Source organism: Microcebus murinus, chromosome 2 (genome assembly GCF_040939455.1).
Source record: "Microcebus murinus isolate Inina chromosome 2, M.murinus_Inina_mat1.0, whole genome shotgun sequence".
Taxonomy (NCBI): Eukaryota; Metazoa; Chordata; class Mammalia; order Primates; family Cheirogaleidae; genus Microcebus; species Microcebus murinus.
In genome coordinates this window covers 80,971,090-80,996,877 of record NC_134105.1, presented here as the reverse complement: position 1 = coordinate 80,996,877, position 25,788 = coordinate 80,971,090, and the positions used below count along the sequence as shown (strand labels likewise).

Sequence of the window (25,788 nt, the reverse complement as noted above, 5' to 3'; positions counted from 1 at the left end):
TCCAACCTACCTCTTTAACACTGCTGGCACACCCCGTCAGAAGCAGCAAAAATCATTTCAATCTGAAGACTCCCAAATTTATCACAATGCCTCCAACAATAACACTGAAAGTATAGTTTTACTCTAAAAGAGAGATATCTCATATCTCAATTGTTATAGAAATGAACTTATAAAACTCCTACTACTTTGTGAAAATATAAATAGCAAGCAATACCGTCAACATCTTTAAAGCAAATTGAATCCAACTGTCCAAGGTCACAAAAATCACCAACAAGAATAATTATGTACATGAAACAACTTTTTTTCATTATACTGTTCTATACAGACTAATTCAGGACTTTATGAATGTTTTACCATACTCTGGATCTACAGCTTGGACTATTTTTAATCATCACCAGATAAGATCCAACACAGACCCAGGTTTTAATGAATTCTTCACTATATTATAGTATGACATACTGAGCTGATATCCCAAACTGGTTTCATTTGAGTCACAACCTCAACTGCCTACAGGGATCAGGAAGTAATCTAAATGTGGAAGCAGGCTGGGTATAAGATAACAGAGAATGATGAAAGCACATTCCATTCTACAGGCACTCAATTAATTTAACACCACAAGCCAAACAAAAACGTATCTGGGGCTGAATATGGTCAACTCTTATTAGGATTCAAATTTTGCAATTCTAAATGTTTAGCTTCCAAAACAGACTCAATAGATTTAAATTCAATAAATATTTACCAAGTGCCCACTAGGTAGAAGGGACATATAATTAGAATGAGACAATACTTATTAAATGTTACTGTTGACACAGTAAGTACACTTGCATAAAGTTGTCTCATTTTGCTTTAGATGAGATTTCAGCAAAGAGATTAGAATTATACACAAATTACATATCAAATTTATATCTCTGACTTTATTACATAAAAAAGAAAAACACATTTACTTCAGGTATAAAGATATTTTATTTCAATACTTTAATATTGAAGTCAGCTATCATACATATCCACCAACTCTCATATTTCATTGTCCATATCTCAGGAGATATTCAAAGTGAGATTAATTTGATGAAGCATTCTCAAAAAATCTACAACATTGAACTTCATCTCCAAATTTAAGTCAGGTCTTTTAACAGCTTACTTCCTATTCATCGTTTTACAGTATTTATGAAATGAATTAGTGCAATACATCATTGAGGTATCATTTAAGAGGCAAATACCCTATAGATTTGGATTTGTCATCCCAATTCCTTGGCATTCAATAATATAAGTGTCTTTAGAGGCATCTTCTTCATCTTCTGATTTCTTCACAGTAAATTTTGCCTGAAATCAGAAGAGTATTAAGTATGTAAGCACTATGAAGAGGGATAGAGGAAAGAACCTGTAACTCCAGCCTAAGTAGGTAGGAAGTTAATGTTAAGCTCATTTTATTAAAAAACCTACAGAGACACAAAGCTGAAATGATTCCTAAGAAATTCAATAGCCTCAACACAAAATATTTTGTTTTAGAACCATAGTTCTTGTTCAGAAGTATACATACCTGCAGAGTTTTGTCAGAATATATATGCCTTTATACCCATTGACCCAGAACCTCCCGGAGTGTAGTCTAGGCAAATATTAATTTTGAAATCTCAACTGCTCATTATAATGCACCTCCACACCCTACGCCCTAAAATTTTTCTAAAACATGGAACTAAAACATTTGCACTTTTATCCTGTCAAGTATCAAATTATCCTTTAATTTCCCTAAGCTTTTCTTGCTAATTCCCTAAATACATAATTCAAAAATATCTAGTTCAGAGAAGGTAGGTGGGGAGGAGGGTGGTGGTAGTGGTGATTAATATCTTCCTTCATCTTTATTAGGTTTAACATTGTATTTTTCACTTATTAATTAAATTTGGCTTAGAAATATTTGATCTCTATCAGTGTATTTTAGAAACATAAATTATTTTTAAAGCAAATGTGATTCATTTTAACAAAACTGAATTGAAATCAAAACAACTAGTCAGGCACAGTTGCACACACCTGTTATCAAGCTACTTGGGAGGCTGAGATAGGAGGATCACTTGAGCCCAGGAGTTTAAAACCAGACTGGGTAACATAGCAAGACTCAGTCTCAAAAAAAAAGCCCCAACTAAAATCAACTGAGTAAGCTGACTGAGTCTGTGGCAAAGGGATTTAAAGTATGCCTAAAATCTCAATATCTTTTGAAATACAATTTGAAAAACATCCCTCTGGGATCTTACTGAACAGTAATATTCACAAATTCTTTTAGTTCAGTATTATGTGGCAGTGTACTGACACACAGTGGACATTTAAATTATTGCTGAATGAATAAACACTGAATTCTGAGCTAGATAACCAAATTATTTATGTAGTTATAAATGTGTGTGTGTATATAATTTTCAAATTACAAGCATATGTAAATACAAAGCACAAGTAGCAGTTATGGAAATCATTTTGAGCCTATATATAAACCTAAGTAGAAATATTTAGAGTTGGAAGGAGACTTAAAGTCTTTGAATTTACAGATAACTTAACAACTATCTGCACTGAGGTATAGAAAGATGAAGAAACTTGCCCCAAGTCGCCCAGTTAAAACACACAAAGCTGAACAAGAGAAGAGAGCTATGCTTTCCAGTTCACAGCACTTTCCATTATGTATACACTCCAAATAACACTCTATACCTAAAGTACTGTAAAAAGCAAAGACTATAATGAATAAAACTTGATGCGTGTCAGGTGCAGTTGCTCATGCCAGCACTTTGGGAGGCTGAGGCACAAGGAGTGCTTGAGCCCTGGAGTTCAAGGCTGCAGTGAGCTAAGATCAATCACACCATTGCATTCTGATGTGGGCAACAAAGCAAGACCCTGTCTCTAAAAAACAAAACAAAATAAAACAACTTAATCTCTGCTGTCAAGGAGATCAATCTACAGAGGGTGATAGACAAGTAGTAGTTATGACTACAGCATAAGTAGAATTAAAAAGAATAAACTTTCTTGACATGACATTAAATATAATTTGCCTTCAGTTTTCATCAGTCTTGTCCTACAATTTAGCCAAAACCTATCAATGCTTCCTGATAACAAAAAAATAGTATATATTATTAAGAATCATACAAATAGGAGTAACAGCAACAGTAGCTTTGTGTTTGGTACACTTCTGAAATGCTTAAGATGGATGAGCACCTTCCCTCATAAAATTTTGAGTCATAATTTTATTACTTTATAAAATTACATTATAAAGAATATAGCAAAATGGAAATATGCTACATGTTACTGAAATAGGCAAGAAATTAAGCTGCATGTATTAACAGTAAGAAATGCAAAAAATAATTTAGGAAAGGGGAAAACATCTTAAATGTCAACAGTGGTTTTATTGGAAAGGAGGAATTACAGGCAGGTTTTTCTATTTTCTAAATTTTCTATAAGAAATTAGATTAGTTTCATGATAAAATATACATATTTATCATTTTCTAAAAATTAAGAATCCTAGAGAAAATGTATGAATATGAGCTCATACAGTGATAAATCCTTTTTCATTAAAAATTATAAATTTACTCTTCTAATTTTCAGAGGACTGGTGAATATCAGAATTTCAGCAAATATTTTATTCTACCAATAGAAGAAGAAGAAAATAAAATATTTAACATTTTACACAAATATCTAAGTTTATAGCCAACTATGACTCCCTTGTGACTGGATAACATAGTTAATAACAAAACATCTTTATACCTACTCTGTTAAGGCAGTACTACGTGAGTTATAACATGGGCTTTGAAGTACACTTTCCCAGGTTTGCTCAAAGCCCAGCTCTGCCACTAGAAGACTTTGTGACCTTTAACAATTAATCTCTCTGCCTCACTTTACTCATATGTAAGATGGTGACAATAATAAATAGCCGCTCACAATATATATAGAGTAAGGTGATTCAGATAAATTGTTGAATTAGCTATGTCTGTCACACAGGAAGTACTCAGTAAGTGATAACAATTATGATTATTATTAAGTTTTCTGTTCATTAAAAGTTAACCCAGGGAGGGGGGAATGGGCAATATATGTAACCTTAACACTTGAACCCCCATAATACGCTAAAATAAAAAATTAAAAAAAAAAAAAGTTAACCCAAAATTCACCACAATACAAACCAATTACTCTTTCTGATGGAATACTCACCTTTGCTAGTTGTTCAGCAAAATGTATAGCTGTCTGCGTATGGAGTGTAACTGGTCCTGTTTTTATTCTGGAAACTCCATTGGCTAATGCCATGAAAATAATCAGCTATTTTAAAAAGAACAGGAAGAAAAATCTCACACATTTACTAATATTTAAAGTCAGAATACCACTGCTACCCATAATGAAATTACTACCAGAAATCAAAATATTAATAGCTAAAAAAGAATTTTTATTTCTTTAGGTTTTCAGAAGTCCTTAGAAGAGGACAGAAAACCTATTACAGTTCTCAACATCGAATTTTTAAAATATTTACAAATAAAATATGGAATTAAAAGTTATTATATATAAATTTATGTTATATATAAAGTACTAAATATACTTTATATATATTTATATATATACATATATGTATAAAAATATATAATTAGACCAACTACTTCTGCAAGCTTATATATTTAATATGATAAGCTTTCCACTCTCTAATATTACATTTCCACAGGTGAATAAATAGACTAATATAGAATTACTGGGTGTATAAAAGGAGACCTGGGCAAGAAGGAAGAGACAAGAAATAACACAATCTGTCTGAAGAAACTGGGCAAGAAATCTTGAGGAATACATTTCTAAATGTAGAGATTGCTGACTTGCAATTAAGAATAGAAAAGTATGATAGAAAGGAAAATCTATAAAGACAGTAGACTATAAAAAGATCTTATTTTGAATTATACAACAGCATTTCTCACCTCTGAGTGAATGTGTTAAGTCTGAGGGGTATACAATACATCTGTGTGGAGAAGTTGACAGGCAGAGGAGATAAAATGAGAGAGGAGTTAAGAAGAAAGGCCTGGGCTAGAAACAGAAATTTGGGAGTTGTCCTCATACAAATTGTACTTATGCCATGAGACTGGACAAAATAACTGAGGGAGTGGCTATAGATAAATAAAAGAGGCATAAGCCTGAGCCTAGGGGCTCATCAAAATTTAAAAGTTTAGAAGATGAAAACGACAACAATAAACTAGCAAAGGAGACTAGAAAGTATGGCCAGAGGCAGGAAGATAATAATATTTCAGAAACCAATAATATTTCAGAAACTTGAAAAGTATTTCAAGAAGGAAGGAGTGATCAAATGCTGTACACAAGTCAAGTAAGGACTGAAATTTGAAGATTATAAATCCCAGAGTTTGAAAAATGACTGAAGTAGAACTTGCTAATTAGTGTCTGAAAGTCACTGATTAAAATTTATATTCAATCTAATTTTCATACATTCAAATATAATAGTCTATAAGATTTTTATCCTAAAAGTGTCATTACCTGATCTTGCAGATACTCATCCACAGTACCACCATGTCTAAGATTTGCTAATAGCATTTCAGCAGCTTCAATTCCAACCTTGTCTGCATTTACACCTTAAGACAAGCACAATGTAAAAAGAAAAACAAACTAATTACTAAAAGGCAAAAAGTTTATTTGATACATCCCAGTTAGCAACGGTATATACTTTTTATTCCTCTGAATTTACCTAATACACCTTTTAGAATAAGATTTCTAGTTATTTAATTTTCTGAGAGCTTGACATATGCAAATACTTTGTACCTTTAAATGCACTAGTGTAGGAAAACATAGGCTGCTTTGGACCTACTTAAAACATGTTAATCACAAAGCCAGTTTATAACCCTCTAGTGCTATAGCTCAACTTCAAAACTTAAAACTTGTGATTTATACGATACAATTAGTCTGTAGGCAATTCTATCAGAATTTAAGAATTTTTTAAAAATCAGGAAACAGGAAAGTAAGTTATATCTAAAGAAAAGCAATATAACATTCTCAGATCAAATATTTTAGAGTTTTATTTCCTTTAAGATTTGAACAGGTATAATCTTATTTTGAATATAAGTCAGAATACTTACCACCTTGCCCTACTTCCTGCCTCTACACACATACCCCAAATCTTTGGTACAACACTGAATACAAAATAAGTCTGTCAGAAGCAGTGAAATGTCACAGTATTCTTTTAAGGTATTTACTCTAAACTAAAAATCTTTGGTTACAAATAAAAACGTCTTTTGTTTATTTGAGGCAGGGTCTTGCTCTGTTGCCCAGCTACAGTGCAGTGGCATCACCACAGCTCACTACAACCTTAAATCTCCTGGGCTCAAGTAATCCTCCTGCCTCAGCCTCCCAAGTAGCTACCATGCCCAGCTAATTTTTCTATTTTTTTGTAGAGACAGGATCTCACTTTTGCTCAGGCTGGCCTTGAAGGCCTGACCTCAAGCAATCCTTCTGCCCCAGCCTTCCAATGTGCTAGGATTACAGGCATGAGCCACCATACCTGGTGAAAATGTCTTTAAAAAATGAGAATGTGGGCCGGGCGTGGTGGCTCACGCCTGTAATCCTAACTCTTGGGAGGCCGAGACGGGCGGATTGCTCGAGGTCAGGAGTTCAAAACCAGCTTGAGCAAGAGCAAGACCCCGTCTCTACTATAAATAGAAAGAAATTAATTGGCCAACTGATATATATATATAAAAAAATTAGCCGGGCATGGTGGCGCATGCCTGTAGTCCCAGCTACTCGGGAGGCTGAGGCAGAAGGATCGCTCGAGCCCAGGAGTTTGAGGTTGCTGTGAGCTAGGCTAACGCCACGGCACTCACTCTAGCCTGGACCACAAAGCGAGACTCTGTCTCAAAAAAAAAAAAAAAAAGAGAATGTGGTTAATTTTGTTTCTATTTTATATTTGCAAATTTATTTGATTTTATATATATATATATATATCTTGATAACATTTTCTAAAAAGTGGAAATTTCAGAATTTTAACTCTATTTTTCCTTATAGCAGTTACAACAATATAATAAATTTACTCTCTTTATATTATCATCAATTGATCAAGTATTTACATGACTGAATGAATGGTTTGGAATATGTTATATGCATCCTGACTTCTTGGGTAAGCTGTTTAGCCTCTGCCATTTCCTCCTGGAGATATAGATGATAACTACATTGCAAAATTATTATAGAAATTAGAAATAATATTTATAAAGCATCTATTAACAAGACCAGTACATAAAAAGCTATTAATAATAATAATACAGGTCGAGTATCCCCTATCTGAAATGTTTGAGACCCAAAGTGTTTCAGACTTCAGAGGTTTTTGGATTTTGGAATATTTGCATATACATAATGAAATACATTGGGGATGGGACCCAAGTCTAAACATGAAATTCATTTATCCTTCATATATACCTTATATTCATAGGCTGAAGGTAATTTTATACAATATTTTAAATAACTTTATGCATAAAACAAAGTCTATGTCAAGTACTTTTTGTGAAATTTTGCACTTGTGACATCAATGTTGATGCTCAAAATGTTTCAGCTTTTGGAGCATTTCAGATTTCATATTTTCAGATTAGGGATTCTCAACTTTAGTAGTATTGATGGCCCACTAGTACATATCATGCTAAGTAACAGAAACCAGTAACAGAAACCTTGCTTTCCTAAGGAGACATTAAAAAAATACTCATATATTAGAGAATTTGAGGATAATTAAGTGCTAAGCTCTATTGTATAAACTATATATGTGAGGCCAGGCGCAATGGCTCACACCTGTAATCCTAGCACTCTGGGAGGCCGAGGCAGGTGTATTGCTCGAGGTCAGGAGTTCGCAACCAGTTTGAGCAAGAGCAAGACCCCGTCTCTACTATAAATAGAAAGAAATTAATTGGCCAACTAATATACATGGAAAAAATTAGCCGGGCATGGTGGCGCATGCCTGTAGTCCCAGCTACTTGGGAGGCTGAGGCAGGAGGATCGCTTGAGCCCAGGAGTTTGAGGTTGCTGTGAGCTAGGCTGACGCCACGGCACTCACTCTAGCCTGGGCAACAAAGCGAGACTCTGTCTCAAAAAAATAAATAAATAAATAAACTATATATGTGAAATGAGTTCAGAAAAGATTGTAAGTCCTAGAATAATTTCAGAAGGTTTCCTTGAGCATGAAAGACTTAAGTGAGTTCTTGAAAAACAGCTAAAAGTAGGATGGAGATTATGAAGGAGAAAGAAAGAACTTCTGGCTTTGTAGTACTAGAGAGCAGCAGACACACTAAAGTTTCCTGCCACATGGCAAAGTAGTCCTCAGAACCATTCACGTTCCTTCCTACCCAGCCCCCTTAATAGTGAACAACAATATAAATGGAGCTAGATGAGCACCAGCCATTACTGGCAATCTGTGGCAATAGAACGGAATGAAAAAAATATGAGAATTTTGCTTATTAGTATTATGCCCCCCCAAAAGGGCAAAACCCCAATTTTTTCTGAAATCTTAATGCTTTTTTAATTGACAAATAATATTCTCATATATTGGATGTTTCTTAAAAAAAGGTCTCAAGGACTTATTTTAGGACATCAGAGAGATGCCAACAATTACTACATACACTGAATGAGGTAAAGCAGGTGCTTACATTAAGTGAGGCAATTTCCATACAAAGGAAATAGGGATTAACCAGAAGCATAATTCATTTTAGCAGATTATTTTGTTCCCATGGTAAAGAACATAACTAACTGAAAGACAGGAGTAACTTAAAATTTACGGATATTCAACAATGAAAGACAAAATACATTCTGTCCATAATACTATATCACTTAAAGTTGGAAGTGATCCTTAATACGTAGAGCGTCGTCCAATTTTATTTTTCAGATAAGGAAAGCCCAGAGTCACTACATAGGGTAATGGTAAACAAAGGACTAAAACTTAAGTTTTCTTGTTCTCAGTTTAGTGACATCTATTATAATACACTGCCTCAATTTAAAACAGCAAACTTGGTGTGGTGGCACATGCCTATAGTATGAGCTATGGGAAGCTGAGGTGCAAGGATAGCTTAAGCCCAGGAGTTGAAGGCTGCAGTGAGTTATGATCTGCCACTGTACTCCAGCCTGGTGACAAAGCGAAATCCTGTCTCATAAAATAAAATAAAAATTAAAAAAATAAAATAAAACAGCAAGATTCTCTAAGCAAAACAAAACCTCACCTTTTTTTTAAAAATATATGAGTAAAGAATGTTACTAAGGATTTTAGATGTAGCTAAGGATTTTAGAGATTCTCTAGGCTAATACTCTCACTCAACAGATAAGAAAACTAAGATGAAAATAGTTTTAGTAAGACAATGACAACAGCATGAAGAGTTACAAAATTCCTGCCTCTGCCATATATGGTGGCCTTGACAACCAGCCAATGTTCCAATGTTGCTTTTGGTGATAACTCTTAGACATTAAAATTCAAAGACTTGTTGTTTTCTAGTTAATTTAAATCAGAAACGCAAGGGGATCTGGTTAATAGAGGCTATGACATTCTTTCTGGAATCCTTAATACACACAAACTAGATCAAGAGAGAAGACCTCAAGTCACCTTCACATTCACTAATGACATCTCATTCAACTGATGGGCCTGACAGGAAATAAGGGAGGATACCAATAGGAATAAGTCAATGTCAGCAAACATGTTGCTCTCTCCTCTATTCTCCCTACCACTGTAAGTCTAAGTACTTTGTACTCTACAAGTGTGTTGTCCAAAGATAACTTTAAAGTCTAAGTTGTTTCATATGACAAAGTGAGAAAAAATGTTGACAGAATATCAGAAAAATTTTTTCAGGCCTGGCAAACGAATTCCCTTTATTGCTGATAGAGTAATGGCACCTTTACAATCTCAGTGCAACACATCTAAAATTACCATCTACCCTAGCAAACTAACCCTACTCCTATATTCACAAGTTGTTAATGTACTCAGCTACCTATGCTAGATATCTAGAAGGTCATTCCTTATTTGCCTTCCTCACATCCCATATCCGACTGGTCCCACCAAATTGTCTATTCACCTCTGTAAATACCATTGTATCCATACCCACCTCTAGAGCCCAGCATTCCTTAGTGCTCACCACTCTGACCTGAATACAATAGACTCTTATCCTCCTGCCTCCAATATAGCTTTCTTCTAATTTTCTACATGGCTGTCAGAATTACTTTTCCAAAAATCTCATATCACATCCCTCCTTAAAATTTTTACATTGTCAAGATGAAACCTAAACTCTTTTATCTAGCCTAAAGCCCTTCAGACTCTGGCCTCTCTCGACCTCTCTATTCTCATCTCTCTCCATTCCCCCACCCAGACCCTGTATGCATATATACTTACAGTTGCCCAAACACACAATACTTTTTTATGTCAACACTTTCCTGTGTCCTTCCTCCTTAGCTCTCACTTTTCTTTATCTGGGGATACCACCATCATAGCATTAGTCTGTCTCCTCTGCCAGACTAAGCTAGGAGATAGGAAAAGTAGCTCTTACTCTGAATCCCTAGTACACAGTACGAGGTACCCATTGTGGCACATTGTGGTATCTGATGATAGTATAAACAAACTAAACTCACATTTTCTCCAATGACTGCCAAGTAGTTACTATTTGTAATGTGTCTATGGCTAGTCTCTTTGTATTATCTTTGCTTCCCAAGACTGTTGTAGATACTGCATGCTGTAGCTCGGCATCCACACTGATTCTTCACTGCACCTAATACATAATTAGTATATACCAAATATATATAATTAATTAATTAATTAGAGATGGGGTCTCGCTCTTGCCCAGGCTGGTCTTGAACTCCTGAGCTCAAGCAATCCCCCTGCCTCAGCCTCCTGCAGTGCTAGGATTATAGGCGTGAGCCGCCAGGCCCAGCCCAAATATGTATTTTAGATCACTACTTCTCAACTTCAGTATACATTATAAGTACCTGGAGAGCTTGTTAAAACAGATTCCTGGGCCCCACTCCCAGAGATTCTAATTCAATAGATTTGGGGTAGACCCCAAATTTGTATTTCTAACAAAGTACCAGACAATGCAGATATGCTGCTCGTCTGCCAACCACACTTTAAATAGCACAGTTTTAGACAGAATTCATTTATGTGAGGTCGACTGGAGATGATGATTTTACTTATTCCATTATGTTCTTCAGATTAGATACCAAATTATTAATAGTATCTAGATCTACCAACTGAGCAGACTAAGACTACTTAAAAAAAATTTTTTTTTGAGACAGAGTCTCACTCTGTTGCCCGGGCTAGAGTGCTGTGGCGTCAGCCTCACTCACAGCAACCTCAAACTCCCGGACTCAGGAGATCCTCCTGCCTCAGCCTCTTGAGTAGCTGGGACTACAGAGGCATGCGCCACCATGCCCAGCTAATTTTTCCTATATATTTTTGGTTGACCAATTAATTTCTTTCTATCTTTAGTAGAGATGGGGTCTCACTCTTGCTCAGGCTGGTTTCAAACTCCTGACCTTGAGTGATCCGCCCGCCTTAGCCTCCCAGAGTGCTAGGATTACGGGCATGAGCCACCACGCCTGGCCTTAAAATTTTTTGTATTAATAGTATTTTTGTATTAAGTAGTAATAATGTGATTAAACAGCATATCCAGGATAAGTATTTTTAAAGATGCTACAAAGAATAAAGCCTAAAAGTTGCCTGGCTGACAAAAGTTAACTTTAAGTATTAACAAACAGATGCATATATGTATCTCCTCTAATATGCCAAATCTTAAACAAATTTCCCTTTCACAAAGATATTCAATATTTTAAAATCACCAATGGAATAACTGATGCAAGGAAGAATCCAGACATTAAACTCACTAGATGAAAGCTGTATGGGAGAAGGAGAATCAGTCTCAAAGTATTATTCCAGATTACATATTAATTATAAAGGAAAAAGGAACCTTTATAGCAGACAGATCTGGAGGACAGCTCCTTAACCAAGTGATCATACTCAGCCTTACCAATAAAGGGCAAACTGACATTATGTGTCCCCTTCTGTGATGGAGTGGAATGTACCCTAAAATGTTTAAGCTGAATATATCTAATCATGAGGTAATCAGACAAATTCAAATTATGGGAAAATGGCCAGGACTTTTAAAAATGTCTAAATCATTAAAGGAAAAAAAAAAAGTAAAGGGAATACTCAAAAGACAGCCTAAACAAACTTGACAAATTATGTGTGTGCTCAAAAAAAAAAACAAAAACAGAAACCACCCTCATTCCTCTAAAGAATATTTTGGAAACAACTCATTATGTATGTCTGCTGCATCTTTTTTTTTTTTTTTTTTTTTTTTGAGACAGAGTCTCACTTTGTTGCCCAGGCTAGAGTGAGTGCCGTGGCGTCAGCCTAGCTCACAGCAACCTCAAACTCCTGGGCTCAAGCAATTCTCTTGCCTCAGCCTCCCGAGTAGCTGGGACTACAGGCATGCGCCACCATGCCCGGCTAATTTTTTCTATATATATTAGTTGGCCAATTAATTTCTTTCTATTTATAGTAGAGACGGAGTCTCGCTCTTGCTCAGGCTGGTTTCGAACTCCTGACCTCGAGCAATCCGCCCGCCTCGGCCTCCCAGAGTGCTAGGATTACAGGCGTGAGCCACAGCGCCCGGCCTGCTGCATCTTAATATAGACAAATTCTTCAGGTGTAAAAATGGTATTATGACTATGTAGGTATTGGTTTTTGGGCATACTTACTGTAGTATTCAGGGGTGAGACATGGTACTTGCAACTTACCTTGAAATGGTTCAGAAACATATTCAGATAACTAAATGTTTACAATGGGTGAATCTAGAAGAAGGGTGTATGGATGACTAGTTGAGCTAATCATTCAACTTTTCTATAGGTTTGAAATTTTTCAGAGTATAAAGGTGAGAGAAAGACTGAAAGTTTAATTGACTCTAAATCAGAAGCAGTTAACTATATTTTTTTAAACTTGCTATTCATCAGTCAATAACATTCAAATCCTGATAGATTAAAGAATTTTACAATAGCACCAGGAATCAAGAACCCCCTTCATTTATCTATACCTCGTTTACCAAGCGATGATCCGGCAAACAAACAGCCAGTGGATGTCTCAGCAATAATTCTATACAAGAAAAAAAAAAGTTATTACTACCCATGCTATAAATATTCTAAAATTGCATACAAATACAACACAGGAAAACAGAGACCGTTAAATAGGCAGAACTAAATTGGCCAGTATATTGCAAAAGTGAAATTCTTCATAGAGAAAGCAGCATGATTAACATTTTCCATCAGCCTTAACAGGCCATTAGTATCCTTCAGCATTTGACTAAAAGTCACACCATATTCTAATCCAAAGGTAAGAAATGCCCTCCTGCCCCATTCCCCACCCCACTGCTCCTGGAAGTTACCATATTATCAGAACAAAGGGGTACCATTTTACAGGCATTCAGGCTATAAAGTTTTAGGATCATCTCAAGTAAAAAGGTTCTTATGCAGGGTCTTTTGTTATTGTTCTATAGCTTTTAGACATTATCGTAAGTAGAGCAAGCCTATTAAACCCTTTAATAGAAGTTCTGAATAAGAGGGTTTGAAACTTAAATATCCACAAATGATACTTTTATACTTCAAAAACATCAATTAAAGAATTTTCTTAACATTTAAATCGACAACTCCTAATTGGATTAAAGTAATAGTTCTATACCAATTTTAAAGAGATCTTTGCCATATTTAATATTTGTGAATTGATTTCACACTTGAAGTATTTTAAACAACTGCAAATATTTCTTGTAGGATCAGCTTTAAAGCCTAACTTCTGATTGGCTTAGACACTGAAGTTCACTGTATAAACAAAAGGGATCTTATAATGTAATAAAAGGCAAACCATCTGTAGAAAAAATGCAAAATAATCATCTTACTTCACCATACTGTTGTTTTAGGTAGGAAAGCCGTTAAAACTATAAATCTAAACTTCTTAAAACTATAAATTTAAGCAAAAGAACTATAAATCTTTAAATTAAATGGGATAATTATTTCAGGCTCTCACCCAATGTCTAAGAAAAATTATATTATCTCACATTATTCCATTTCCATTGCCACACGCTTGGTCTTTAGGTTCTTGAACAGGCTGGATGTTAACATACAAATCCCTGATTTCCTTTCTGATGCATCTAACAGCTGCTGCTGCCATATCTTTTGCTACCTATTTTGGCAAGACAGAAAAATAGAATAAAATAATTACTGATTATTTGGAAAATTGTTTTCAAGCCTTCAAAGACACATAAAACAACTCATAACTTTTACATGTATTATTTAATAACTTGATTTTTAAGAGTAGAGAGCGCACTAATTTTTAAGAAAAATTTTAATAAAAAGATTTAAAAATCAGTTTTTTCCATAATTTCAAATTTTAATGACATAATACTTATCAAGACATACATATACTTCTAAGAATATCTAGCCAACTTACTTTAAATGGCAGAACACCAGCAACAAAAGCTCTTCCATATATCTTAGTCACAGAGCCACGGTCAGTTAAATTTATTGGATTCAATTGTTTAACTGGTGACATTCGGACAATCACTTCACCACCCCCTTTTGGGTAATAGCCCCTGTGAAAAGTATAACAAATACTTACATAAACTGATTGCATGACAAAAATGAAGCTCACTATTATGATAAAATAACATGTGAATGATATACAAACAGGTAATTCATGGAAAGATCTAAAGAATATTTTAGGCTGGGCGTGGTGGCTCATGCTTTTAATCCTTGCACTCTGGGAGGCCGAAGTGGGCAGATCGTTTGAGCTCAGGAGTTTGAGACTAGCCTGAGTAAGAGAGAGACCCCATCTCTACTTGAAAAAAAAAAAAAATAATAGAATTTAGCTGAACAACTAAAAAAAATATATATATATATAAAAATTAGCCGGGCATGGTGGCGCATGCCTATAGTCCCAGCTACTCGGGAGGCTGAGGCAGGAGGATCCCTTGAGCCCAGGAGTTTGAGGTTGCTGTGAGCTAGGACAGCTAGGACAGCTGTGACACCACAGCACTCTAACCTGGCAACAGAGAGACTCTGTCTCAAAAAATACAAAAAAACAATAAAAAAAATAAGAATATTTTAGGTCTGTGCTGTATAATATTGGTAGCCTCAAGTTAGGTACAACTATTAAAATTAAAGAAAACTTAAAAATCTAGGCCCAGCATGGTGGCTCATGCCTATAATCCCAGCACTTAGGGAGGATGAGGCAGGAGGATCACTTGAGGTCAGTCTGGGCAACCTAGCAAAACCCTGTCTTTACAAAAAATTTAAAAATTAGCTAGGCATGGTGGGTAGCATGTGTCTGTAGTCCTAGCTACTCAGAAGGCTGAGGTAGGGAGGATCACTTGGAGCCCAAGAGCTTGAGCCTGCAGTAAGCTATGATCATGCCACTTTACTCCAGCCTGGGCAACAGAATGAGACCCTGTCTCTATAAAAATAAATAAATAAATAAAAATAAGAGTCAGTTACCAGGTTGCACTATTTCATTTTAAGTGCTCAACCGTCACATTTGGCTAGTAACTACCATACTGAACAGCACAGGCAGGGACCATTTCCCTCCATGCAGAAAGTTCTATTTGACAGTGCTGTTATAGAATATAAACTGGACCTTCCTATTTTGTTCCTGCTATTTTTCTGTGCCTAAAACAATGTCCGGCACACCGTAGATGCTCAAATATACACATATTTAAGTAGCTGAACACTAATACAATTTTAACTCAATTATGCACTGTCATTTATTCTACAGCAGATACTAAGAACAACAGCACTCCTATCCTCAAATGCTCACCATGTGGTGGGGAGATGGCTCCACACACTATACTAGAATACAAGTCTGGCTGTAAGGAAGACTACAGCATAGGTACAAACATGAATTCCAACTGAGGTACGCATAAGAAATTACGAGTTTCATTTTGGGAAAAAACATAGAATTTCTAATTTTTTAAAGAGCAGGGAAAAAAATAACATGAATAAAGACAAAGTCTAAAGGCACAAAATATGTTTAAGGAACAGCAAGCAATTATGTAGTTAGAATATATGGTATGTTGAAAGAAGGGAAGAGATGATGAAGATAAAAAGGTTAAGTTGGAGTTAGTCTGCAAGCACACACTTAAATGCCATGCCAAGAAATTTGGCTTTGTTACTGTGTAGCAAAAGGGGAGCCTTAAAGAGAAATAATCTGAATGTGCAATGTGTTTCTCAAGAAAATAATTCTGATCGCATTGTGGAAGAGAATCCCTTTTTGTCCCCATAGTTCCTTTATGTCCCCACAGTGCCTAGTCCAGCTGTCCGTGCAGAGTGAGCATTTAATCTGTGCTGGAGCATGGAATAACACTTAATATGAAGGTGACTCAATGTGAAAATTCCCTGGAAAATATTTTCCCAAGAAACAAACGAATATTACATATAACTGTTTTTATGTCCCTAAGCCCATGCTGTTTATTGTTTTTAAGCCATAAAGTACATTTACTTCCCACAAGAATTGTAATGGGTTCCACAATGACAGTTCTCTAGGGTTTATCTTTTCCACTATTTTTTACCACAAGTAATGAATCAAAAGGGCTAAGAAAACAAGAAACTCACCTCATTTTAATGTCACAATTAAATTCGAAACCAAATTTTTCAGCAATTGGCTTGAAAACCTGAAAAATCAGTTTAATGGTACATTAACCACCAGTATTCACCAATTCAACAAGTATATTTATTAAACAAAAGAGCTCTGCTGAGCTAGCAATTAGGTATTACAGGTAAATAGTGATAGATGAATATGTAGGCCTTTTTTGTTAGATATACTTGCATGTCCCTGATTAACTCAATGTTAAACTTTTAAATTTAGATTCATATCAGTTTTTTCATTAGAAAAATGGAAACCCAAATATTCTTCAACAGATGAATGGACAGAGATTGGTACACCCATATAATAGAACACTTTTTAACTGCGGTTATTAGCAACTTGGATGAATCTCAAATGTATTTTGGTAAGCAAAAAAACAAAACAAAACAGACTCAAAGGCTACATGCAGTATTATACCTTTATATGACATTCTGAAAAAAAGCAAAACTATGACAGAAAACAGTACAGTAGTTACCAAGGGCTCTGGGGCAGGACTGATTACAAAAGGGTATGAAGGAATTTGTTTAGAGTAATCAGAACTATTCTATATTCGGATTATGGTGGTTGATTCACAACAGTACGATTGTCAAAAATCACAGAAGTGGGCAGGGCATGGTGGCTCAAACCTGTAATCCCTGCACTTCGGGAGGCTGAGGCAAGAGGACTTCTTGAGGCCAGGAGTTTGAGACCAGCAAGGCCAACATATCTAGATTCCATATCTACAAATGGAGATTCCATTTTTGTAGATTCCATATCTACAAAAAAAACCCCAAAACCAAAACTTCCTATGTGGATAAAAATCACAGAACTGTACATTTAAAAGGGTGAATTTAATTAGCCAGGCACGGTGATGCACACCTGTAATCCTAGCTACTTGGAAGGCTGGGCAGGAGGATCTCTTGAGCCCAGGAGTTTGATTGCAGTGAGCTATGATCACACCACTGCACTCCAGCCTGAGTGACAAAGCAAGACATTATCTTAATCAATCAATAAAAGGGTGAATTTAATATAAATAATGACACCTCAATAAACCTGGATAAAAAAAGATTATGCCATTCTTTCCCACTAGTTGTACGAACATGCCAGTACTGAGTTTTATCATTTTAAAAATGTTTTGAGTTTTCCTCCAAATCATAATTCTTCTATGACTGATACAATTTATATATTAATAACACTTGAGGTTTTAAAGAATTCACTATGAACACTATTCTAAGACAGAATTAAAAAGTTAAATGTAATTCTTCATCCTCTCCTTCAATAGAAGTAAACACCATGAAGAAATAAACAGGAATGTACACAAAAACAACGGATACATTTAAATAGAGAATGGAGATTCAGAAGAATATGAGATCTCAGTTTGTCCACAATAAAAGTCCTTACCATTACTGTGTAATCGACCTGTGGTGCCATTTCAGCATTAGTTCCACCTTTCAAACGAAGTTCTGATGGAGAAGCAGCAAAGAGAACACAGGGCATTGAGACCTGCATTAAGAGGCACACACTCCTAAGGAGAAGGCAAAACAGGCTTAGCTGTATTTTCTTCTAAAAGTCCCCCAAAAGCTATTATTGCTCATCATACTAATTAAAGCATAGGCAACTGAGAAGGCAGGTACATGCCCCTGAGTTTAAAGTTAAAAAAAAATGCTTCAATATCTGAATGGTAAAATCCTGAATCCCAAAGACAGAAGGCCAGATGCAGTGGCTCATGGCTGTAATCTCAGCACTTTGGGAGGTCAAGGGAGGAGGAATGCTTGAGGCCAGGAGTTCAAGATCAACCTGGGCAACATAGCAAGATCTTGTCGCTACGAAAAATAAAAAAACTAGTAGCAGTTTATGAAAATGGATCGAAAACAGTCAAGGTCTAGAAAGAAATATTCAATTAATTATAGCTGACTTGCTACCTTGCACAAGGTCCTATTCCAGGTACCAAGTTAAGATATAGTTCCTACTATTGTGGAATTCATGATATAATAATTTTTTTTTTTTTTTGAGAAAGGGTCTCACTCTGTTGCCCTGGGTAGAGTGCAGTGGCATCATCATAGTTTGATACAGCCTTAAACTGAGAATAATATTTTACAAAGACTGATCACTGAATATTTTACATAAAAAAAACTGTAGGGAAATAATCCTTGCTTTACTTGCCTCTGTTTGGTCCTTACAGTCAAATCATCTGAGAAATCATGAGAAACAGTTACATAATAGGAAGAATTTTATAAATGGAAAATTTGGTCATATTTTTCTAAATGAGCTGTTATCTCCCTTCTCCAAAGGGAAAGCAATCATATTCCTAAGTAGACTGTAGTTTGAAATAGAATTCTATATAGCTTCTACCTACCAAAAGGTAGACCTTTACTTAACTTGCTTACCACAATGATGCATATGTACTGAACTAGAAGGCCACTATCACAGATAATGAATTTCATTAATTCAATAAATATTTATTAACTATGCAAGGTGTTGGGCATCTTAAGAGAAAAATTATGCAACATAATCCCTGTTTTCAAGGAGTTGCGCCTAGGAGCAAATTAAAAAAACTTGGAAGTGTTTAGCTTATTATAAACCATAGGCTTATAGCTACTAGATTTCTCACTGTTTATTCTGAGTAATCCAACATATAAAGTGTTTCTTTTTTCCCCCTTAAAGTCAGATTCTAATATTAAAATGGAAAATTCTTGATTTTAGGAATAAAGAATTGCCAAGACAAAGACAGACTGAGAAAATACATGGTACTGTAATCACAATTAGGGATAAACATGAATAAGTAAGTGTGATAAAAAGTGAGTAAGATGTGGTTTTCTTGCTAGGATTCTGCTTGCTTTAATCTCCTGAATGGAGCTGGATCATCAACTTTAAACTTATTTTCCATACATTCTAATGGAGCAGGAGCCAAAGGTCTAGATTCTAATTCTAGTTCTGACCCCAACTTTATGATCTTGGGTAAAACACTTAACCCCAGGGAGTCTTGACTTCCTCATTCACAAAGGGGAGGAAGGGTTATAATACATGTTTCTTCTTGTACTTTCAAAATTCTATTATGCTACTTTAGCTTATTTTTTAGACCATTGGTTAAACTATAACTTTTTCCCTCTTTCTGTATAGGAGAATGCCTAAATAATATGATGACTATAAAGTAAGCTCAAAATTCTTTAATTTTCTTAGGAAAGTTCTCACTTGGCAAAGCTCGCCTTAGCCCTTGCAGCAGGTCCCTTTTCATAGAGGTCTATTTAAATCATAATTCATTAAAACAGTTGTTTCTGAAACAAAATGGCATCAGGTTCACAGTAACATTTCTTAGCTCATCAAATTTCCTAACAAATGGAAAAATTTTGGTAAAACAAAGCTGCTAACAAAAGCAATCATCCAAAATAGCTGAGATACAAATATTAATTGCTCTCTGTTTTATCAATAAAAGAAGGGATACTTAGAAAATAAGAACTCGATTGTTAAATGTCTATCTTCCAATAGGAGAAAAGAATCAGAATTATATCTACAAATTTCTAAATAGAGTGGCATAAGTATCTATTAAAAGATAACAAAAACACCTAGACCATAAGTAGTAGACTATGGTTTATAATTAGCTATAAGCCAATAACTCAATTTGCTACAATGCAAAGACTACGGAACATAAAGACTGAAGTTGTTTTCAGATATTCAATTTCTTTTCTCTTTTCTCTTCCTTTTTTTAGAGACAGGGTCTCAGAGTCTTGCTTTGTTGCGTAGGCTGGAGTACAGTGGTATGATCATAGCTTACTGTGACCTCAAACTTCTGGCCTCAAGTAATCCTCCTGCCTTGGCCTCCCAAAGTGCTGAAATTACAAATGCTCAAACTACATGAGCCACTGTGCCTGGCCCGGATTTGTAAATAATAAAAAGCAAAGAAACAAACATGCTACACATTACTATACACATGAGAAAATTCCAGATACAATAATAGCTACAATTAACAAACAGTTACGTAGCTATAACTTTACATACATTGTCTCTAACCTTAAAAGGTAAGTTTCCCCATTTTAAAAGAAGAAACTTGCCCAGAAAGTGGTAAAACCTGGATTTAAGTCCAAAACCCATACTTAAATAAAATGTAAGTGACACATACCCTGCTGTCTTGGTATCTGCTGTGTGGATTCCACCTTTTATCTTCTCTGGCGTAAAGGTTATTTCTGTCGAACCGATTTCTGCCCCCTCCAGTTGCCCATCACACAAATCTCGAATCATTTCCAGTCCAGATAAATGTTGAGGCCTTCAGGTCATAATACTGCATCAAAACGTGTGCACTCAGACTGCCTATATCCCCACATTTTATGACACATTTATAAAACTGCAATGGCAAGAAAACAGCAAGGTCTAACCATAGTAAGTGCCACATTATCAATGTCAGCTTCCTTTTGGGTTTTTATGCACCTAGACTACCTGCTAGTAGGCATCATTTTAAGGGTCCCTTCGAGACCAATTATTTTGGTTATAAATACACAGACTGATGTATTGCTGCAAATTAGAAGTGTGCAAAAGAGGAAAACTAATAAAGCCACCTAAGAGCTACCACTCTCAATTGCACTTCACTGAATAATCTATGGTACCTGTATGGGCTAAATTGTGTTCCCCTCCCCCCAAATTCATATGCTGAAACCTAACCTTCAGTATCTCAGAATATGATTATATTTGGAAATAGGGCCTTTAAAGAGAATTAAGTTAAAATAAGGCCATTAACGTGGGTCCTAATACAATCTGACTGGTGTCCTTCTAAAAAGAGGTTAGGACATACAGGACACCAGGAGCATGGTGAAGGACTACAGTGTGAAGAGGCCAGAAGACAGGCCTGGAACAGTATTCTCCTCTTAATGGGCCTCAGAGGAAACCAACCCTGCCAACACCTTGATCTTGGGACTTCGAGCCTCCAGAATTGTGAGAAAATAAATTTCTGCTGTTTAAAACATCTAGTGTGTGATATTTTGTTATGGCAGCCCTAGCACACTAATACAGTACATACTACAGCCTTAATGAATTGGATTCCCCTATTGGTGAACTGGATTGCTGCAAATAACTGCTATGACAAAGGTAATTAACACTGACATACATCAATTAATTGCCTTTTAATAATTTCAAAACTGATGGTGGATAAAAGACTGATTTATTAAAATGGAATATATACAGAAAACATACAAAGAAACCAGTTTGGCTTCAACCTGGTCTTCTTCTATCAGGTGGTGCATATACCTGAAACTAAACTAGTGGCGTGTCCAGCTTCCCAGACAGAAGAAACAAGAAGGTCAAGCGTCAAGGTGTTTCTCTGTCCGCAACAGATAATTTTGGCCATATTCACAGCTTTCTGGAGGCATGAACGAAAGCTGGAATAACACGTCTCGGGATTCTTTCTTGTACTATGATTCTAAAATGCGCGGTAGCACATAATGCACTGGCTATAAAGTGGGGTTTTCTCTGGCCTCACAAGCATTTTTGTGCCATCTACCTTGCCGCTTATATGTCCTCTCCGGATACCTGGAATGCCCGATGAAGTGGGGAAACATTTTAAAAGACACCTCTTTAACAAGAGACAAGTTCAGTCAAATACAGAAAACGCGGGCCTGTTTCTAAACTCGCCCCCCGAGGCTTTCGAGACCACACATGGGCCCAGTCCACCGCCCAGGTAGAGCATTTCGGGGTGGGAAGGGAGGCCCGAGTGCCGCCCCCGCCCTCCGCGAGACCCCGCGGCCCTGACCTTCTCGGATCCACAGCTCAGACGCCGGATCCCCTAAGCCTGGCGGCCTGGCCCGGATCCTGAGGTCCACACTGCCATCCCCAGCCCGGTGGCCCGGCGCCCAGATCCCCTAACTCCGCAGCAGCCGCCGGGGTTTACCTCAGTCCTGGCGTGCTGCGGCCAGCCCGGATCTTCTGCACCCGCAAGGGGAGGCCCAGGAGACAGCTCAGGGCCGTAGAGACTCTCAGGATTTGGCCGCCCTGCAAGCGTTGGGGATGCGGGGAGAAGAGATGTAAGAACACTAGACGTGAACGCTCCCCTCCGCAGCCTGGGTGGCACCCCCGCCGCGTTGCCTCCGGCTCCGTACTCACCCCTTCCATGATCCCGCCATCGACCTCCACCCGCTGCCCCGCCATGGGGGGCGCCCTGGGGCCCGGCCCGCAGCGACCAGGCCTTCGCCGGAACGGGAGGAAGATGACACACAGCCTCCAGCCCCGCAGCTCCGAAACCGCGGTCCAGGCCTGCGGCTGCCGGGGCCTGACGCGAAGGCGGAAGCAGCGGCGCCTCCCGGGAAACCCGAGTCAGCCGAAAGGAACGCCGCGGAACGCGCGCGGTCCACAGCCAGTGCGCACGCGCGCAGCGCAGCTCAGGGAGGCGGCGCAGGCGCAATTCCCACCCCTGCCTGGGAAGCCGCCGGGGACGTAGCGGCGGAGCTGTGTTAGAGCACGGTAGAACGCGTGGCTCTGAAAGTCTTGTGCCCAGAACACGGCAAAACCTGCAGGGCGCAGAAAACCTCCTTTCAACTGTAACCAAATCCTCCGGTTGTCCCGCAGGCTCGTGCTTTATCTCTGTTTTCTCGAGGATCCTGGCATACCTTGAGCTGCAGACTCTTACCGCTGAAGATGTAAGAAAGGTGCGCAGCCCGCAATGCACCGGGCACCTTTTCTCTGGTCGGGGTTGCCTTCTCTGCAGCTAGTCTCTTCAAGTGTGTCCCTGGTACATCGATACTCTCAGCCTTTCATCCCTCGCGATAGGGGTGTGTGTGTGTGTGTGTGTGTGTGTGTGTGTGTGTGTGCACAGAGAGAGTATTATCATCTTTTATCCCCCGGCGAGACACCATTTATTTGGGGTGGAAGGCAGAATCACTAATATGATACTCTGAAAAGTCAGAGGTATGCCACCTTGCTTGAAAGTGAGCGCAACTTGACTCCGAGGGACTGTGCTACTCACATAATTCCACCTCAGGCTGTTAGGGACAGAAAAACAAGTGGGAGGTAATGGAAAACAGAAAGGAGAAAGCAGTTACAGAAAAACAATTAGGAGGAAATGGTTGCAGAAAAATAAAAAGAAGGAACAGTTATTTTAGTGTTAAAGAATGAGGTCAGTAGGCCAGGGAACACTGACCGCCAGTCAGAGAAGGGAAATGGAACTTTCCCCACAGTACATGTAACATAACCTTTAAGTCCTGTTCAAACGTAGAAAAAGCGGCTCTCTCCTTAGTAATCTCGTCAGCTACTCGCTTGCGTTTCTGAGCTTGCGACTGGCGGACGGGAGTCCTCATCAGGACGAGATCGGACTCCGAGTCATGGCCTGAGCCTTTCATCTCAGAAGTTAAAGGTACTCTGTACAACTTCTGCCAATCACGGTGTATAACCCACGGGGCATTTGTAAGCCGTGGCTGCCAACAGGAAGAAACTGGTTCTTGTTTATGATGGAGCTTGTGGCAAGACATGCTTGCTCATAGTCTTCAGCAAGGACCAACAGTTCCCAGAGGTGTGTGTGCTCACGGTGTTTGAGAACTATGTGGCAGACATCCAAGTGGATAGAAGGCAGGTAGAATTGCCTTTGTGGGATATAGCTGGGCAGGAAGATATGACCACCTGAGGCCCCTCTCCTACCTACACACTAATTTTATACTGATGTGTTTCTCCATTGACAACCCTGATAGTTTGGAAAACATCCCAGATAAATGGATCCCGGAAGTCAAGCATTTCTGTCCCAATGTGCCCACCATCCTTGTTGGAAACAAGAAGGATCTTCGAAATTATAAGTACACAAGGTGGGAGATAGCCAAGATGAAGCAGGAGCCTGTAAAACCTGAAGGAGGCAGAGATATGGCAAACAGGATTAGCGCTTTTGGGTACATAGAGTGTTCAGCAAAGACCAAAGATAGAGTGAGGGAGGTTCTTCTTCTTTCTTCTTCTTCTTTTTTTGAGACAGAGTCTTGCCTGGGCTAGAGTGCTGTGGCATCAGCCTAGCTCACAGCAACCTCAAACTCCTGGGCTCAAGCAATCCTGCTGCCTTGGCCTCCCCAGTAGCTGGGACTACAGGCATGCACCACCATGCTCGGCTAATTTTTTCTGTATATTTTTAGTTGACCAATTAATTTCTTTCTATTTTTAGTAGAGACGGGGTCTCGCTCTTGCTCAGGCTGATTTTGAACTCCTGACTTTGATCGATCCGCCTGCCTCGGCCTCCCAGAGTGCTAGGATTACAGGCATGAGCCACCATGCCCGGCCAAGGGAAGTTTTTGAAATGGCTATGAGAGCTGCTCTGAAAGCTAGATGTGGAAAGAAAAAATCTGGTTGTCCTCTCTGTGCCTTGCTGCAAGCACAGCACTTATGTGGTTAATTTGGAAGTGCTGTTTATTAATTTCAGTGTATGATTACTGGCCTTTTTCATTTATCTATAATTTACCTAAGATTACAAATCAGAAGTCACCTTGCTACCAGTATTTAGAAGCCAATCATGTTTATTAATGATGTCCAACCAATCTGGCCCACCAGGGTCTTTCTGACACTGCTCTAACACCCCTTTTCTGTGCTCTCACCTGACATGCCAGGTGCTAATTCAAAGAATTTCTTAACATCTTACTTCTTCCTAGAAAGAGAAACAGTTGGAACTTTTGTGAATTAGGCTGTAACTACTTTGTAACTAACATGTCCTGCCTATCATCTGTCAGCTGCAACATACTCTGATGTGTCACCACTTCAGAGCTGTACTCCTTAACAGATTTCATTGGCATAGCTCTGGGGTGTGCATCAAGTTTTTTGAAAATGTGCTCAGAGAGTAAGGCCCAAGCCCATGCAGCTGTGGCAAAGTTACAGTTCTGTGGTTTCATGTTAGTTACCTTATAGTTACTGTGTAATTAGTGCCACTTAATGTATGTTACCAAAAATAAATATATCTCCCCAGGAAAAAAAAAAATAAAAAGGAATTCAGTCCTAATTACAACTAACCTTTACCTAAACATAAAGCATATAAAAAGAAAAACATAGAAGTAGACAGGGTTTTCTCCACTTGTGGAGACAGACCCATTTCCCCTTAGGAAATGTACCTTCGCTTTATACCCTTAAACTTCACTCACAATAAACTCTTCACAGATGCTTGCTGAGTGTCTGTCATCTCTCTGTTGTGCAGTCCAAGACCTACAATTCCTCCAAGCCAGAAGCCCAAAAAT

The 25,788-nt window shown here is 37.8% G+C and overlaps 1 protein-coding gene and 1 pseudogene across 2 annotated transcripts; one reads left to right on the top strand and one right to left on the bottom strand.

Moving 5' to 3' along the window:
- Window positions 1-939: 939 nt before the first annotated feature.
- RTCA (RNA 3'-terminal phosphate cyclase) lies at window positions 940-22,958 on the bottom strand. Of its 2 annotated transcripts, XM_012748643.3 has the most exons (11): window positions 22,700-22,958; window positions 22,488-22,588; window positions 20,730-20,873; window positions 18,014-18,137; window positions 16,603-16,661; window positions 14,447-14,588; window positions 14,055-14,179; window positions 13,041-13,099; window positions 5,485-5,579; window positions 4,174-4,278; window positions 940-1,320 (listed from the first exon to the last, which is right to left on the bottom strand). In XM_012748643.3, the coding sequence occupies exons 1-11, from the start codon at window positions 22,742-22,744 to the stop codon at window positions 1,219-1,221; spliced, it is 1,101 nt and encodes a 366-aa protein (XP_012604097.1). In that variant the 5' UTR covers window positions 22,745-22,958; the 3' UTR covers window positions 940-1,218. The 2 variants fall into 2 exon arrangements, with proteins under 2 accessions (XP_012604097.1, XP_012604099.1); XM_012748645.3 differs by lacking the exon at window positions 22,700-22,958 and having other exon boundaries at window positions 20,730-20,888; window positions 22,488-22,572.
- Window positions 22,959-24,101: 1,143 nt separating this feature from the next.
- LOC105862365 (transforming protein RhoA pseudogene) lies at window positions 24,102-25,386 on the top strand (annotated as a pseudogene).
- The last annotated feature ends 402 nt before the right edge of the window (window positions 25,387-25,788 follow it).